The following is a 19,095-nucleotide window of genomic DNA, read 5'->3' on the forward strand; positions in this document are numbered from 1 at the left end:
AACAGTGTTTTTACAGTCATCTTCCCCTTTTTCCGACGCCACTGCCAGGCGTGCAGGGAGTGCTACGCTCGCCACTGGATACCGGCACCCCCGGATGTCTGGGAAACCCCCCCGAAAATTTTCTGAAAGAAACACTGGCAGTGAATGTCCAAGTCCCATTAGAAATGGACATCAATTGGTAAGTTTAGTGTTTAGGAACTTTATGAAAGTGACGTAGTTGATGTTTGTGTCCCTCAAAACATTGGAGAAGATTTCACATGTACAAGGAAACCTGATGAACAACTAAACCAAACTTTTACTACAAGTACTAAAGCCATTTCACAAGACACTAAATCTAGTAAACCGTTTTTGGAAAAAGGAAATGATTTCCAATATAATGTTAATGAATCTAAGAAAATCTCTTATCCTCCTTGGTGGCACTCTACGAATGTTCGTCTGCTTCTGAGTTAGTGAGTAGCTGAGTAAATAGCAGACGAACTCTCTCTGCAAAGCCACGATGATGTAAAATGTAAAATAATTTCCTAGAAACTCAAAATGCAAAAAGTAAATTGCAAAATAGTTTACCTTTTGCATTTTGATTTTCTAGGAAACTAGTTTGTACTTTCCTAGAAAATCAAAATGCAAAAAGTAAAGTACAAACTAGTTTCCTAGAAACTGAGAATGCAAAATGTAAAATTCAAACTAGTTTCCTAGAAAATCAAAATGCAAAAAGTAAACTATTTTGCAATTTACTTTTTGCATTTTGATTTTCTAGGAAAGTACAAACTAGTTTCCTAGAAACTGAGAATGCAAAATGTAAAATTCAAACTAGTTTCCTAGAAACTCAAAATGCAAAATGTAAATTGCAAAATACTTTTTCTAACTCAAAATGCATTTTGAACAACCCTGCGAAATGCAGATACGACATTGAGTACAGAGATTGGTGGTTTTCTTTCATATAAACCAGGGGGGCCCAAATAACCAAATTAAAAGATCTCCTTTACTGAAGATCAAGCATTTGGCCACCACTAATGTAAATGACTTATTATGGAATAAAAAAATGTCACAATTGTTTATTAGTCGAAGATAATAATAATCAGATAGGCTATTACCCAAGGCTCAAGTCATCCAGCAACTTTGAATACCATATCCCAGGTTAAAAACTGTTCGAAGAACAACCACCTTTTTCAATTCAAATGCAACCTACCGGATGGACCGATGTTCGCTATCGCTTGATCTCAGTTCTTTGATGTTTCCAATAGGAACTTGGCAGTGCTACGTCACAGTTTTTTTTCAATAGTTTTTATCGTGGGGAGAAAAATGTTACCACAATGGCGGCCATGGCCAAAGTTACGGAGTGCCAAGTCTCTATTAGCGAAAGAGGCCAAATCCAATCTTTAACGTTGTTTTGGTAGTAACACAAGTAGCATAAGACTACTACTTTTGGTAGTAATCATATTGGGTTAATTTTCTTAATAATTCAATCAAATTATATATTTTTCAGTCAACGATAAAAGGTTATTAAATTTTTTAAATTAATTCCTTAGTAATATTTTAAATCTAGACTACGAATGAGTATTGGAGCGGAATTCTTCGCTCAGCCGTGACTAAAAACATGTGCAGCGCCTAAAATAAAAAACAAGAAATATCTTCCGTATTTCAGACGCCGGAAACGTACGCGAAACCGTACAAGATAAAAAAATGCTTTGACACGTACAAGTCAGGCGCTTCAATTTCCGATTTCCAAACGTTTTTTTCACATTTTAATCGCAGCCGTCATTTTGCTGAAATCGATGTTTTAAAAAAGAAATTTACGGTAAAATAGGACTCGCGATTACCAATAATACCTTTTTCGGCCTGGCCGTTTGACGGTGGGTGGTATGGTGCCAATCTTATGCTCTCTATTCCATTCGCCTTTATGAATGTTTGGAATTCTTCACTGGTGAAACAAGTGGTGTTACCAGAAAACAGCTTTTGAATTATTCCGAATCGTGCCATGTGTGATCGTAGGCATTTGATCACGGTTGCGGAGGAGGTAGATTGCGTGGCGTCGATTTCCATCTACCGTTATAAGTAGATATTGATTTTCAGAAACTTTTGTCCGAGACTGTACCAGGGAGTAGCAAAGTGCTGCGTGAGATTGGACTGTGAAGCGGTAGTTAAGGTCAAACGCCTTCACTTAATCGATGTTGACGATAGTGAGGTGCTCTTCTCCAGCAGCCGCAAAATCGATGAGGTCACGTACGACGTGAAGGTTGTCATAAATACGCCTTTGAGAAACGGAGGACGTTGGTGATGGCGATAATATTTCCGACAAAAATTTGCATGAAATTCCACCGGCAAATCGTCATGTCCCGGAGTTCGACCGTGGCCAAGGCCGCCTAAAGCAGTGCGGATATCGCTCAAGGTAAAAGCCTGATCAAAGATGTCAGCGGATTCGGCTGAAAGGGAAGGTAAGTCCCTCAAGAGCTCGGCAGTGATTGATGAGAGAAAGGCGGCGGTAGGGCTGTAAAGATTGCGATGTCTTCAAAATTTTTGACGACGAGGAAAGATTAAATATAAGCGTTAGAGGTTTCTTAAGTAGTTCTCTATAGCCTTTTAACATAAAAGTTGGAATGCCGTCAAAACCAGAAGAAGTATTGGGTTCAAGTTTTTTTATGGACTCAATAACATAATCTTCAGTGATTCGAAGTATAAAAAGGAGTTTGGCGAGGAGGTATATTATTGGGAGAAAAGTCTTCCGGAGTATAACAGTCCCTCGCTGCATTAACAAAAATAGAGGAAAATTATTTAGCAATTGCGGTATTATTGGCAACAGAATTTTCATTCTTCATTAATATAATATTTTTATGATGTTCCTTTCTTATTCGATTTACGTAGTTCCAGAAAAATTTGGAGTTGTTACCTACGGAGTCAGATATTTTTCTGAAGTGTACCACTTGCACATCGACCGCACTCCCCTAAATCTCCCTTCCTGACTGACTAAAACACCCTACTGCAGGCACTTCAGCCACTAATGACGCAAAACTCCCCACCAGTACGCTACTCTTGCAGGTTTTATTCCGCCAAGGCCTCTGTATATATTAAATTTTGTATTGAAGAAAACGACATTTTAACGTTAAATACAAAATAAATATAAAAAGAATTACTGCTGTAATATTTAAACATATTAACTATATATTTTCATTCTCATTTCTGAAATAAATGCATTAAATTGGTGCGTATCGTCATAAGTTTATTATGTAGAATACTTCTTTAAATTATTAACGAACTTTTGATACTAGTGATCGTTTTTCTTTTTCGATAAAAACTAAACTCTTAGTAAAAGGAAACAATTGGGTCAGAGGAATAATAGAAACTGCACATTTGAGCGTTTCTCGACCTTTTGGAAGCCGATTGTTGACGGCCAATTACTTGGATACGGTTTAATTAAAGAAAACGTTTCTGAGGACTTTTTCACTCTTTGTTACCCAAAGAACACGCTTATAAATTTGTGCCAGACTTACCTGAAACACCCTGTATTTTTAATTTTGTACTGAAGCAAACGATAGTTTAACGTTAAATAAAACATTTATTAATATAAAAACGAATTACTGTAACAAAAAATTGATAAAACAAACTATGTCAATTCAATGGTTTCTGCGACTCGCATTTTGTCACTCTCATTTCTGAAATAAATTAAATGATAATCTTGCGTATCGTCATAAGCTTTTATGAAACCCTTCTGGATAAGAATCTAACTTACTATCCCCATCATATCCTTGAAAACTAAAGAGATCACTTCACGAGAACTAGCTAACCAATCTGGGTGTAATAGGCTGTTAAAAAGTATAACCTCCAGTTGCTCGTAATAGCTTTTGTCAAATGGATGAACAACGAGGACGGGTAGTTAGATACTTCCCAAAGAGGCATATATACTTCTGGTATCATGTCTTTGTTAACTTTTAATTTGGGATCTCAAATAACCCTCCAAGTTACCCCGAAAAAATTGCATTGCTCTAGATCAACAGGGGAGCGATATTATTTGGATTTTCATACACTAATAGGGTAATTGTATGACAGTTATACTATACAGTATTATTTTGAAACCCATGTTTATGTGAAAGAAAAACGCATAGCTTACCTCCTTGCAGCTTTCGAATACGTTTGTGATATCTGATGAGAGCGTTTCTTCGTGACTGTAATTGCAAACGTTGTACGAGTAATAATCGAGGTTGATTTGTATGGGCAGTTCTTACCAGTGCATGTGTTTGAAATCTCAGAGAAAACAATTCCCGCTACAATTGTCACTGCCAAACCAACCGGCACGTACCAAAGCCAAGGGATTTTGTAAAAAGGCATGAAGACACTGAAACTATGACCAAAAGGTTATGACTTTGAATACGGCTCATGGGCCTCAGAACTATTAATATGCCTTATATATATATTTATGTTCTTTATACAGGGTTAATTCACCTATATGAATAGGCGGTAACGTTAAAAAGCTCCCCTAAATGCTTAACTTTATTCGTGATTTTAAGATGTAACTTGACACTTGACTGCTCTAGCTTGGGTGTTTGCCTGCAAAGGGCGTTTCAATTTATAACCGACAATACTGGCTGATGCTCTTCTAACAACCTATATATCGAATGTAGGACATCATCTGCGAAACCACTTGGTAATGTTTATTCCCAATGGTCAAAATCCCAAAATTAGACAAAATGGCGCTCATTTTATTTTTATACATTTTACACTTAAATCATATAGTACCCCATGTAGACCCCAAAACGTAAAGACTAACATGTAAGTCTTTAGTGTCTGAAAATTGCTTGTCATTAATAAATTGAACTTAGAGGAACGGAAAACGAAGATCAGTGGGCTTCTCGCATTGAAACACATTAAAAATACCAATCTCAGAGAGTTAGGTCTAATCATAAAAGTATTAAATTCAACCATGAATAATATGACCCCTTTTAACATCTGCGGCTAAGATTTGAAGTTAATTAAGAAAATGAATGTCTCTTCTCAATGTGATTTACTGCTAGATGGGTGCTAGCAAAGGTGAAAGTTAGGATTTTGCCTCACCTTTCCTTTGCTATCAGGGTTTCCTGGGCCATTTTAGTATTGAACAAGGTCGTATTCATTTCCAGTGTCGTCATTGTTGTGGAAAGTGTTGTGAAATTTTCATCTATGCTTTCACTCTCAGGGAAAAGTTCTAAATATTCCATGTTGCAGTTTTGACTCGAATGTGGAAGTGTCGGGTATTTTCGCGGTCCAACGTATAAATAGCTGCCTGCTATAATCCAGGAATTGACCAGAATTCCAAAAACGAGGCTAAATAAGCAAGCCTGTAAAATTTACTTTATTAATAATATAAATGACAACGAGCCCGTATTGAAAAATGATAAAAATTTGGTGCCGCAACGGAATGCTACTAAGAGCGCTACAGAGCTACCAGTATTCCAAGCAGATAACAAATAACCCATTTGTGCCCCTAGCGGCAACTAGGTAACTTGCACCCCAGAGACATTTGATACATCTATTTAATTGCTACCTCTCGAGATTATCTCCTTTTTAGTACGACATTAAAAATTTATTACCTTTTTAGTTAGCTTTTTGTAGAAGAAAACCAGGAATGCAGCCCCCAATAATGGTCCTCTTAGGACACCACTTAGAATGCTCATAGCAAAAACCGCATTTCCTATTAGCGGCACAACGAAACTAACCAAAGTGGTGCTGATGCCAAACACGAAACCTGAAATTACTCAAAATTAATTCGACTCCACTAAATCAAAATATAATTATCTTACTTAATATCATGCAAGTGAGAACAGCCGACCGTTCAGTCCGAACCAAATTAGGGAAAATCGGTTTGATGAAGTCCTCCAAAGCCACTGCCGCGAATGAATTGATTAACGAAGAGAAGGTGCTCAGAGAAGCGCTTATGATCCCCGAAATTGCCACTCCTTTCAGTACGGGGTAGTTCATGAATAGATCCCCAATTGCATAGACAAAAATCTGCGCCGTAATATACGATTAATCGTTAATTGAAAGGAATAGCTCAACTGTTTAGGGACGTAATCTAAGCTTCGCGCCACTTTGAGTGCTCCTCTAAGCAGACAATTGGCATTTTTGTTCTCTGCTTTAATGGTTCCACCATTCACGTAAGAAAATAAACTAGTGGTCCCTTATTGTGTTCCGGATTTTAGTTCAAATAACTCCCTTTAACGTGGAATACGATTGAGGTCTGTTTACTTCATTAGGGAGCTGTCGGCTAGCTCGCGTGGCATGAAAGGCTTGCCACCACCCTCCTACGCATTGTAACCCGGCCACCGGTAAATAAGGCATTAACAGACGCAAGCTGACTTGGGCCTGTGGTGGTGCCTAGGGTATTAGCCTAGCTACTTATTAAGGAGCACTTCGTGACTGGACTTACTTGATCCACTCTGGTTACTCCAGTGTGGTCCGGGAAAAGTGTAGGGTCACAATCTGAGTACAACACGTAAAGGACGGCTCCAACCAGTACTATCACTGCACCCATTACCAAATTAAGAAAAGAACCAAAAATAACGGACCTGCAGTAAAGGAAGTATTCATTAACCGAGTACATAACGATAACACCAAGAATGCATTTTTGTCGAAAATTTTAGTAACTAAATCAGAAAATCGTCGGGGGGTGGTGTTCGAGGTGGAGAGGGAGGGATTACGATTGTGGCTCCCCCTATCTCCCACGCCGGCCCTTTGCTTCCCTTATCTCCTCTAATGAGTTCTTTGCGCCCGTCCCGACCTTTAAACATTTTTAACGGCTTAGTGTAAAATTCGTAGAATTGGAGTTAGTGGGAAAGAAAGGGACTTCGTAGAAGGCGAGGTTCAGTTGGGATTTTTAAGTAGTTCAGGACTTTTTGCTACAGTGTTTACCTTTCTTACGTACAAATCAGATCCAATTCATTAAAACTAAAACCCCGGGCGAGGCCGGATATTAAAGCTAGTATTTGAATAAGAGCAATAGAGTACATTTACAACCTCCAGATGACGCTACAGGCACATTAAAGGACCTTCCTTCGACGAAGGATCTGACATACCAAATACATTTTAGATAAATCTAGCAAGCAGTGTATATTAACACCAAATTGTCCGAACAACGGAAGACTATTTTAAAACACGCATAAAAATGAAATTGCCATTTCGTTTCTATGCTACTTAAGCACTGTTCTATCTTTCTCCGTCTGTTAACTCTGGTTAATTCTTACGCTTTAGCTGCAGATTCGGATTTTGCTCCAAGCACTTTTTGGATAAAAGCTTGATTTACCACAAAAGAGTCTACAGGTGCTAGCAAACCACCCAGGCAACAAGACCAAATGCCGTAACGTGTAGTGGAATTTTCAATCCAACTGAAACCAAGAAATTAGAGACTAGAGTTAATGAATTTATGTATTTAAGAGATTAAACTCGTAAAGAGCCACAAGAGTGAATGGCAGAGGTGCAAAAATTTCATAAGGGCTCTTCAATGATTGGCTTATAACGAAAACCACGTACATGACGCAACTTCAAAAACGTCGATAAGAAGCTTAAGACAATTGTGGCCCTTGAATTTTACTTTCAGTGACTAACTGGAAATTTGTGAGAAATCCACTATCTAGACATTTCGTCCATAAATGTCCCACGTTACCAATGCGGGCAAGGCCTTGAAATATGACCATTAGCAGGGTCACGTTCATTAAAACAAATTGAATAACATCAGTCCAAATTACGGCTCTCAGTCCACCCTAAGAAAAAATGAGCCAATTTTTAGCTCCCTATATATAATCCCACTCAGAGAACAGTATACCAGTGAGCTGTAAGACGTGCAAACGAAACCAAGAACGAAAGTGGTCACTCTGTGGTCGAATTGGGTCAAAGTGCTCAGGGAAAGCGCCGCCAGGTATATCACGACACTGAGAAACAGTTGCTACAATGTAAACATGTATCGCAGATTAAACCATGGATACTCTTTACATTGCTATAATCTAACCTTCTGAAAGACGTAAGCAAAGGAAAACACCTTCCGAACAGAGCTGTCAAAACGTTCCTCCATCAACTACAAGAAACAAAAAAAGTGACATATCTGATGATGTGAACTTGGCCACTGAGAGCTTCTATAAAACCCTTATTCCGGGCTCTAAAGAGCCGTTGCTACCGTCGTAAATTCGGAAAAGGTCCCAACCCACGCGCACAGCCTGCACGAGTTATTTGTCTGTCGTCGGACCTAGGTCTTAAAAGATCGTACAGAAGCCTACTTGTTTTTTATGGAAAATAATTTGTTTAAGAAGAAAGCTTCATCTGCCCATATCACAACATTTGATCGGTTAATGTGTATCATATGTTGAAGAATAGGGTGATAAAGATGTTTTTCTTAATTTATAAGGTGGTTAAGAAAGAACTCCCTTTCGATAAAATTCCTCTTAGGTTGATTTGGTGCTTTAAATCAGTCAATGATTCGGCGACTGAAAATTGGTTTAAATTTAATACGCAAGATATACCTAATACATTGGGGGACTGTGTGAACTAAAATATCCCCGAGGTCTTCTTTAAAGTTTAAAGCGGTTGTCAATATTTTTCTTAGTTCTTAGTGAACATATTTGACGATTACACATTGAAATTTGTTGTCCGACCCACATCTAAAGCCCATCTTAAGAACGTCTGGGTAGATAATTTTCTTGGGGTAATTAGAGGTAATTGAGCACGATCAAAATATTAAAAATAATTTTTTTAACTATAATTTGATACGATATTTTAACATGGTAAGAATTCATCAACTAATCTCGTACACAGTTTTTTTGTTATAATTTAAGGTTTTTTGCAGAAGGATACACGTGTTTTATGAGAATGGGAGACCTGGGTGATGTCTGGCGAATGCTTGAAGAGACAGCCAAGCTCGGATGGAGTATGAGCATTAGAGCCCACATTGTCACCGTTGATATACACTAACATAACTCCTGACATCGCACATTACGACGATCCGCCCCGACGTTGCTGTACCTAAGGTTACTCTAACCCCTTATTACCCTAGTAACACTCCTATCGGGTCTTCCTTAGAAATTCCAAATGTATACTTATAATTTAATTTCAATTCGTAATAGATTCTAAGCCGCTTACCTCAAAGACACTGACGTATTGACGCGATCTGTACTTTGGTACAAATACGAAAGCGCCTACAGACAAGGCGACGAATGCGGATAGCCAGCCGATAGCATACTCGGGCCCGTACAAATACAGTTCACCGGTGATTCCGTTCATGGAAAAGGCGGACATGGCCGTGGCGGCGATAGACAGCGCTGCTGGAACGACAGTCAGGTTGCGGCTGGCCAGTATGAACTCCGACAGTTTTCCGCTGCTCTTTTTCTGTTTGAAATACCACCCGATGCCCGAACACACTACGAGCACCAACATGATGAAAGCGAAATCGGGCCATTCCAAGTACGTCTTTGGATTCAGATACATGGTCTCTTCTTCGGAAAAAATGCGGACAAAGTAATTTAAGACTTAATTGTAATTTAAGACTTAATTGGAATGAATAAATCGGGTGTCTGTTCTATTCGGCCCCTTCGGTGGAATTTCTAATCGGAGTTTCTAAGGCAAACTTTGCACTTTGAAATTTCATGTTTTATTACATAAAGTGGTGGTCCCATTTTTTCTAAATTACATCTGCGAAAATACATAAAACATTCCTTCAGTCTTTTACAGCGAATGAAGCTCAATATTTCTTTAGCCGCGTTCATATTTTGCTTTGATATCGACTTAAATCGTTGCAGATAGATAGAAAAAATATTAAATAAATATATTTGTTTATATAAATATTTGGCCGACATTGAGAGGGTGTAGTAACTATTAAAAATATATTTAACCTAATCCAAATAAAACACGAGTGACTAGTTTACCGGTGAAAGCCGACGTTTCGTCCATAGAGTAACACACTCGCATAGAGTGGAAGCGCATGGAACATTTATCCTAACGGGCTAACTTGTTTTCGAGGAGTGAATAAATATAGTCCAAAGAGCGATGGTGTTGTTTTTACATTTTTTAGAGTATAAACTTTTTTTCTTCTAGATATTGTACATTACCTTTAGGCCAATTTGTTTATTTCACTTCTCGAAAACAAGACGTTGCGTACGAAAAGTGGTAAAACTCTATGTGAGTGGTTTACAATATGGTTTCATCCCTAGTAGTGCTATCCGGTTACAGTGTAGTATTATTATTATAGCTTTGTGAAATTGTGATTTAATGTTAATTCCGAGTCCAAAAGAAAAAATATTTGTTAAAAAAATTATATCAGGTTTAATTATCGTCAACTATGAAGAAATAGCAAACAACTTAAGAATTGAAATGTTTCTAGGCTGCAGTGGCGTAGACAAGGGGGGGGGGGGGTTTCCGTGTCCAAACCCCCCCTTTGGGTCTACCTTGGCTGTACTAAATTTCCACCCCCTTCTTGACCCCCCTCTTAACATTAACATACTTCGACCCCCCCCTTGACGAATTTCTGGCTACGCCACTGCTAGGCTGAAATGAAATTTTAAGTTGCTATACATACAGGGTGTTACTGATAAGAGTACCAAAACATTTATATTGCATTCTATGGGTCCCTCCGAGTTTAAAATGAGCAATGAACCATGATCCTAAAAAGCACCGTTTCAGAATTACGAGCTCTCAAAAATCGGCTTAAAAACATCGAAATCAACGCCAATATTCTTTATTCTTCTTTGATCCCAATTGTTTTCAAAAATTCATTGGTTTTTTGCGATAAAGTAATGAACAGATTAAGCGATCCTTCAGAAGTTTGTACCGCCAGATTTTGGACTAACCAAAGGACCCCGCACACTTAACATTGATTTTGATTCCCGGTGAAATTTCTTCAAATTTGGATATAATATTGATTAGGTAATCCCGAACAATGTTTCAATGGAGTGAAATTTTTCTTCGACGTACAGTTCGTCCGCCACAGGGGCACGAAATTCATCGAAACCGAAAAATAGAAAAAACCATTTCTCCTAAACGAAATTTATGTGCGTTTTTTTAAAAAAACAATATTTACCGATAATAATATCGAAATACTCATTTCAACCAGATTGAATTTAGTTTTTTTACTACAGGGTGTTTCAGAAATTAGTACAGTAAATTTGAGGTGTTATAAGGGTTGAGTAATGATGTATGACTGTCTTGGTCGCAATTCTCTGTGACGAATTGGAGAAGTGCTAGAGTGTTTTAAAATTTTACATAAAAAGGCCTAAAACGCCTAAAAAGTAGGCTACCGCACGAACACAAGGACCTAAATTAGGAAAACCGATTTTAGGGGTAGTAGGAAAATTTTACCCTACATAGTATGAAAAACAAAATTGTGTGCGAAACATTAGTTTTATTAGTTTCGCACACGATTTTAAAACACTCTAGCGCTTTTCCAATTCTTCACAGAGAATTGCGACCAAGACAGTCACACATCAACTCAACTCTTATAACATCTCAAATTTACTGTACTGATTTCTAAAACACCCTGTATAAAGGTAAACTTATAAATAAATAAATTTAGAATTGTTGGTATTTATTGCATTACCCCAACGTAAAATAACCAAGCTATAAACTACGATTAAAAATTGCTAATAAAAAGATCGTCCAACTATAGGGAAAAATTCCCCATTTGAGAACTGAGGTTTAGGGTTTAAACTTACGATTATACCTAACTTAAAGGGAATATAACCTCAGGTATTTGGTGTGGAACATCAACGTTTCCAGCTCTGGCCGCTCTTGCCTTTGGCTTTAGAAATGTTTGGCGCCATTGTACGGGAAATTTGAAAAATTTAAGGGGTCTTCCATAAAGATTGCTTTGCAGGTTATATTCCCTTTAAAAAGGTTATTTTGCTAATCTACAAATATTATAGGAACTTTCTTTTGGGAAATATCTTTCTTATATCCATTTTAATTAAAATTAAGCTCTAGAAAAGAAATTTTAAAAGTTATTGTCTAGTAACAGATGGCGATACTGCTGTCCAGTGCAAATAATTTTACGTTACTGCACTGGTCTACTTAAAATGAAATTTGTGAGCCATTTGTTAAATAAGTTTGGAACACGAATGCGAGTTCATCAAACTGAAAATTTTTCGTATTTTTACGAAAAAAATAAAAAAGGTTTTCATTCCATGATTAGTCTAATATTTTAATTGTAAATTTAAATAGAGTGGCATTTTCGCCTAATATTTTCGAATCAAAAAGTAAAGCTAAACCTCTAGACTAGTTTAAACTGATTAACAATATAACGCAATTAATGTTTTGTAGTATGTTTACTGTTATTAAACATTTTATATCGATAAAAAGTTAAAAACATTAAAAACCCTTAAAAAGTAAATAATTTATCTCGTGCTTTATTTAAGTACACGCATCGTCTACTAGATTCGGTTCGATTCCGTTCTGGTTTTATAGTAAATCGTACTGATACATAATATGGGAAATTATTTACACATTATCTTTCGCGGAAATTTGGGATTTCTGGAACTCTGTGGGGGTGGGATGAGTAGGCTTGTTTTTTACTTCGATTGAACTTGAAATGACGGAGACGGGACCCAACAAAATAAGGAGGGCATGTTAAAAGTCACTCGAAATTGGGCCAGACCGACACTCTACCGATTTACGCGACCGGGGGAAACAAAACCAAGCGACACCCGTCTCTCGCAATGAACCTGGACCAAAACTAGAGATAAACAAAAAAATGTTATACCAAACCCAGCTAAACTTCCCGGCTATTACGACTCCCGGCTCCGACGCTTATGGTATAGATTTCTGATATTTATCAAAAATTTAGGGTAAAAGGTAATAGTTAGTGTAGGGAGCTGTTGGCTCGCGTGGCATGAAGGGCTTGCCACAGCCCTCCTACGCATTGTAACTCGGCAACCTGAATAAATGGCTTTAAAAGTCACTTGATGACATAAGCTTAAGGTGGTATCTTGGGTATTAGCCTAGCGCAGGTTAGCTGATTATTATTATTATGATGTTGTATACTGCATATGGAAATTTCTAAAGCCAAATCTGGAATTGGCGAAAAACGCATATTTCCGAACCCTCGCGTAGCTATCAATAATTACATTAAACTGACATACTTCTGGTAAATATATGTTTTATATCTTTACTGACTATAAGAGTTGAGGAAAAGTGTCGATATATTCAATTTTCGGCGCCACCAATTCCCCGTTCATGTTACACAAGTAAGCTCGGTTCAGGGCAAACGCTGCTCCCAAAAACCACCCGGAGAGTGGAATTTTCGTTAAAAGTGGTCGTTCATTGGGTCCTTTCATAGCTAATGTAGAGAAAGACACAACTTTCATTTCACATTTCAGTGTCTTCAACTAGTCGGGATAAAGTTGAATATGGACACTTTGTGAAAAATATTAATGTGCAAGTTAAGCTATTCTATTATTTGGAGTTAATACAACTAAAGAGAGTGCGCAAATGCATGGCGAAACACATTAGTAAAGCTTACGAAATGGTTTTCAATTTGCGCCAGAGTGGGGAAAATTAATTTTAACTCTTTCAATATTAAAAGTGAAAGTGAGCTAATTGTAGAAAGTCAAGTATACTGTAATGTTCATTGGTTTTGATTAAAAGAACTTTAGATACATTGAAATTGAGAAAAACATTTAAAACAACGTAGCTAAGACCTTAACAAAAGATGTCCCGTACCGCGCTCCGTTCTGATCGTTTGCTCTAGCTTGAGCTACATAACAGGGTTAGATATAGGGAATAAACAGTTACTATGTTATTACAAAAGAGGTAGAAATCAATACGAAAAGGTTCCACAACATTGCATATACGGGGATCATTCCAAGGCAAGGAATATTTTGCAACGCAACCAAAGACGGAAAAGAATTTCCCCACGAATCATAAACTACCATGACGGAAAGAAACCAATCCAGAATCACCGATAACTACTTATTTGAAAACATTTTAAAACAAGGAAACGCTACTGTTTCAATAAGACTTGCAAATTTTAATTAAGCTTAAACTATACTTCTTTCTTCTATAAACGTGTATTTTTAAACTTTCAGTAAGCTTTTTGATAATACTTGGTATTTACGGCAGTGGCGGATTCGGTTCCTTCGCTGCACTAGGCGCAATTTTATCACATGACGTTTTGAAATAAAAGTGGTTTTAGTTTTTTATTGCTTTGTAATGTTTGAGGCCCCTAGAGACCACGAGGCAACTGGCCGGTGTCTCTGTGGTGAAGTGAATAGCACATCGGACTTCTATTCCGAAGGTCCTGGGTTCGATCCCCAGCAGAGATGTTGCTTCTTTTCCTAGAAAGCATCGTTTTACGAACTGCTTCAGCGGAATTTCCACATTAACTAACTCGCCGTTGTCTCTGTGGTGTAGTGGATAGGATATCGGACTTCTAATCCGAAGGGTTCGATCCACAGCAGATGTGTTGCTTCTTTGGCTTTAACAAATCGTTTTCCGCACTGCTTATTCGAACCTTCCGAAAATGGCAGCTTTTCGGTGTCTCTATGGTGTTTGTGGTTAGCACATCGGACTTCTAATCCGAAGGTTTTGGGTTCAATCCCCAGCATAATAATAATAATTTATTTGATGACATAGTAATACATTATAATAAATCATTTTAATACATACATCACCCTAATATCCACATAAGCAAAAGCTTGTGCGTGGTGGGGCTAACAGCGTATAATAGTCATAATCATGACCTTTGTGCGTCTCACTTTTTTATTTTTTATTTATTTATTATTATTTTTTTTGTTCAACAATAAGGGAGAAAAATTAATTGAAATCTAAAAAATTGTATAACCTTTTGTATCAGTACTCACACAACCATTTACATATCATTTTTTTAAATAAATAATAATTGTTACAGGATTTAATATTTCTGTCTAAAATATTATACAGTTTAGGTCCGAGATATAATGGATTTTTTTGGCCAAGGGTTTTTGATTTTTTTTTCTAGCGTTAAGTGACCATCTGTGACCGAACGTGTGTTATAGGTATTATGAAGCCAGAGATTTTCGCGTTTTACAAAGTGTACATTAAAATAGTTTTGGAATATAATTGTCTAACGGAGAAGACTTGAAAGTCGTTGTATAAATTTATACGATGTTCAAAGACGTTCCTACGTAGACATATTCTTAAAATTTTTCTTTGAATGATTTCTAAAGGTTCAATAATAGACTTAAATGAATCGTTTCCCGCACTGCTTAGGCGAAAATTCCAAACATGGAAATTGGTCGGTGTCTCTGTGGTGTTTGTGGATAGCACATCGGAATTCTAATCCGAAGGTCCTGGGTGCGATCCCCAACCGATTTGTTCCTCCTTTGGCTTTAATGAATCGTTTTCCGCACGGCTTAGACGAAATTTCCAAAAATGGAAGCTGGTCGGTGTCTCGGTGTTGTAGTGGATAGCACATCGAACTGCTAATCCGAAGGTCCTGGGTGCGATCCCCAACCGATTTGTTCCTTCTTTGGCTTTAATGAATCGTTTTCCGCACGGCTTAGACGAAATTTCCAAAAATGGAAGCTGGTCGGTGTCTCGGTGTTGTAGTGGATAGCACATCGAACTGCTAATCCGAAGGTCCTGGGTGCGATCCCCAACAGATATGTTGCTTCTTTGGCTTTAATGAATCGTTTTCCGCACTGCTTAGGCGAAATATCCAAACATGGAAGGTTGTCGGTGTCTCTGTGGTGTAGTGGATAGCACATCGGACTTCTAATCCGAAGGTTTTGGGTTCGATCCCCAGCAGAGATACTGCTACTTTGTCTTAATGTAATAGTTGCTGTACTGCTTAGGCGAAATTTCCAAAAATGGAAGCATTTCGGTGTCTCTGTGGTGTAGTGGATGGTACAGCAGACTTCTTATCCGAAGGTCCTGGGTGCGATCCATAACAGAGATGTTGCTTCTTTCACTTTAATTAATCGTTTTCCGCGCTGCTTAGACGACATTTCAAAAATGGTCGCTGTGGTGTAGTGGATAGCACGTCGGACTTCTTGTCCGAAGGTCCTGGGTTTGATCCCCATTAGAAAAGAATGGTTTTCCGAACTGCTTAAGCGGAGTTTTCAAACCTGGGCGACATCGGCTTCCATTTTTCTGCAATAATAATAATGTTTCTAACGCTTATTTTTTATTCAAATGGAAATTAAAATCTGTTAGATTATTCGCTAAAGAACGTCTTGATTATTTCCAAAGGAACCATTTTTGTGTTATAAATTAGAAAAATGTTTATAATAATTTGAAACAGACTGGACTACTCTAAGATATGAATTGTGTGAAATAAAAGTATTTACAAATTTTTTATAGACTCTCGAGCCCAAATACAGTGGATGGATAAAAAATAATAATCAGATCATTTTTCATTATTATCTATGATTGTTCAAAGATATTTTGTTTTCCTTTTAAAACTTTGTCTATATTCAAGAGCTTTCGCTTGATACACGCAATTGATATATTAGTGTGCCTTAGATAAGTTTAATGTAATCTCACGGCGTTGATATAAATACTTACTTAGTTTAAGAAAAGCTCTCATGTGTACTTCCTTTTAATAAATATTGCAATTTTTACCTCTCCGAGGGGACTTTCTACCCTAGGAGGGGTTATACAACCACCGTGTCTGTCTGTCTGTGGGTCTGTCCGTCAGGCCTGCGAACGCGTTCGCATTTTCGGGGTAATCACTGCGTACGCAGATTCTTGGCTCACTGCGTACGCAGTCGAATAAGCGTTTTAGCAGTTTAAAGGTTGGCAAAACCACCGTGTGACGGTAAGCGTTAACGGATAAATTGGCGATGGCGTTGAGTTTGGTTGGTTGGTTTTTTTTTCGTTAACGCTTACCGTCGCGCCGGTTGTCATGGGTGGGTTTTTTCCAAGTCCTTGTTATTGACTTTTGGGACGGACCGAGTGCTGAGTGTTATGGCAACCTCTCAACGTCCAATGGCAGGGTTTCCACCAATTGTTCACGGTATACGTCTTAGTTTCAATTTGCGATCGCATCGGGTGGGTTTCAAACCCGAATCCTCCTGAATGACAAGCGAGTGTTCTACCACAGAACCACCGATACATGTTACGGTTCAAAGAAAATTTTAAGCTCAGCTTAAATGTAAGCGTTTATTATAAATTAACAGAGTATTAAATTTCGGTTTTTAAAATAGAACGAAACTTCGTGTTCCATTTAAATTATTGCATCGAAGATATTCTAATGTAACGTCTTCTCTGTTGATTAAAAAGAATGCACCGCTCAGGTTCTACCACAGGACCACCGATACAAATTACGTTGTTTTGGAAATTATAAACTCAGCTTAGTGGAAGAGTATATTAATGGTTTTTAAAGTCTACATTTTTTACGTATGAAATTTTAAAGTTCAAATCTTGTTTTAGCGCAGTCAGCAGAGATAAGGGGCTTAAAGGGTAGAACCTGTAGCCCTGTGGGTGATCCACTTTGTTAGTTTTTTGTTATATATTTACGTGTTTTATAATCGTCTTAAATATAGTTGCAATACAGCGAAGGTGTTCATTTAACGTTTATTGATATTCGAGCTTGCGTTTAGTCAAGTGGCTCTTGGTGCTTTGTAGATGGTAAGGGTTTTGCTTCATGTTAATACATTTGGATATCTACGATTCCTAATACAGTCATTGGTTTCCTGTGGTTTGCGAGCCAATATATGATATTGGAAATTTAACGGCATTGGTCTTTTTCATGCGGTATGTGTCACAACGTCAACTGGAAGTCTACGAGTCGTCCACTACCAGATGTCGAAAATAGCTATTCTACGGTATCTTCATCAAGGGCAAGTGTTGAAATAGAATGAGCGTTAAAGGTGTGGCTATAGTATTTCGTAAGCGAGAAAAATACAAATACCCTCTGTAGATATTTCTTTCATTAAAATTTGCTTCGTATTATATTCAACTGATAAACTTGTACTGTAAAAAGGGTTTAATTCAATTGTGCATTGTTATATTACGTCTAACTCACTGTTGTAACTACTTAATTTATAATATTTTGAATAAATTAAAATTGGTCGTTTCGTCTCAATTATTTTAATTATAATTAAAATTTTATACCAGGCGGTATAGAACTGGGATAAGATTTTTAACAAATAACTCTGAATTGCGGAGATATATCTTTAAGGGTCATCTCGAGAAATTAATACCACTATGGACAATTCTTCCGAGGAGAGGCATATTTTGGCTTGCAAACTTGTTGTTTCCGAAGCTAAAGAAGTCAACACGTTTCCAAAGAAAAACGTTTCAACGTGATAGATTGTTTATTGATAACATGAATGATCTTTTGTTTCGTACAATGCAAAAAAAACGTTGACGTTGAATTAAAGACAAATAGTTTTATTATTTTAATCAAAATTAGTTCGGTTCTATGGACGAATATTTTGACCAAAACTGGACCTGACGGAAGCTAGAGTCTTTGGCCGTTTATATATCTGTCCAGATATCGTTTCGTTTCTACCTAGATTGGGTTATCACCCCATAAACTAAGTCTAATAAGCCTTTCTATAAAGTCATTACGCTGGCCGAACTTGTTTTAATGTATCGCTTTCGTCACGAGGTACGTAGGAGTTCAGTTCAGTTTTGAAGGTTAGATCTTTATAAAAAGGGCGACTCTTTAATATTTTAGCGTAAAAGGCTCGCGCATTTATTTTATTTCAGGAAGCACGCGCGAATTCGCTCAAGCCCATTTACGCTAAAATATCAAGACGCGCGTGGAACTTTTTAATAAGTTGAATAAGACATAAATATAGTTTATGGTAGCGTCTATTGGCTATCATAGTGAAACGTAACTTCTACGTCACGAGTGACGCGTCCGATACATCTAAACAAGAAGGCCAATGTTACTTTATAGAAAGACCTATTACATTTTTCAAAGATTGGAACAGTTTTGAAAGTACTACAAATTGAGGCTGTGCACACCGGAATTAATTTTAGTTTAAGAAACTGAAACTATCATTGAAATCATCTTAAAAAAACGGATACATAACGAACATATTCAGTGCTCCTTTCGAAAAAGGTTTTGAGAGAATAATTAAGAAACATTTAAGTACCGACCTAGGTGGGTTTCTATTCGACTTATTTGCATTAGCGTTAGGGATTTAGTACCCGTTGGCCACAAAT

At 37.4% G+C, this 19,095-nt stretch overlaps 1 protein-coding gene and 2 non-coding genes across 3 annotated transcripts; 2 read left to right on the forward strand and 1 right to left on the reverse strand.

Annotated features, from left to right (window-relative positions):
- Positions 1-3,530: 3,530 nt before the first annotated feature.
- On the reverse strand, positions 3,531-9,451 carry LOC149934351 (sodium-coupled monocarboxylate transporter 1-like). The gene is made up of 11 exons (XM_090181216.1): positions 9,094-9,451; positions 7,970-8,035; positions 7,787-7,906; positions 7,570-7,724; positions 7,209-7,349; positions 6,395-6,533; positions 5,769-5,976; positions 5,559-5,713; positions 5,044-5,306; positions 4,103-4,327; positions 3,531-3,647 (listed from the first exon to the last, which is right to left on the reverse strand). The coding sequence occupies exons 1-11, from the start codon at positions 9,436-9,438 to the stop codon at positions 3,599-3,601; spliced, it is 1,866 nt and encodes a 621-aa protein (XP_090037342.1). The 5' UTR covers positions 9,439-9,451; the 3' UTR covers positions 3,531-3,598.
- A 4,737-nt stretch (positions 9,452-14,188) lies between these two features.
- Positions 14,189-14,261, forward strand: TRNAR-UCU (transfer RNA arginine (anticodon UCU)). The gene has a single exon. It is a non-coding gene; the product is annotated as a tRNA-Arg (tRNA).
- A 1,395-nt stretch (positions 14,262-15,656) lies between these two features.
- TRNAR-UCU (transfer RNA arginine (anticodon UCU)) lies at positions 15,657-15,729 on the forward strand. The gene has a single exon. It is a non-coding gene; the product is annotated as a tRNA-Arg (tRNA).
- Positions 15,730-19,095: the final 3,366 nt, after the last annotated feature.

The sequence above is a fragment of the Leiobunum rupestre genome, chromosome 7 (assembly GCF_980474605.1).
Source record: "Leiobunum rupestre chromosome 7, qqLeiRupe1.1.hap1, whole genome shotgun sequence".
NCBI lineage: Eukaryota > Metazoa > Arthropoda > Arachnida > Opiliones > Sclerosomatidae > Leiobunum > Leiobunum rupestre.

Coding starts and splice junctions, on each gene's coding strand:
- LOC149934351 (XM_090181216.1), bottom strand. CDS start 9,438: ATGTATCTGAATCCAAAGACGTACTTGGAATGGCCCGATTTCGCTTTC. Junction 5,977..6,394: donor GAGTAACCAGAGTGGATCAA/GTAAGTCCAGTC, acceptor ATTACGGCGCAG/ATTTTTGTCTATGCAATTGG. Junction 5,307..5,558: donor ACAAAAAGCTAACTAAAAAG/GTAATAAATTTT, acceptor TAAATTTTACAG/GCTTGCTTATTTAGCCTCGT.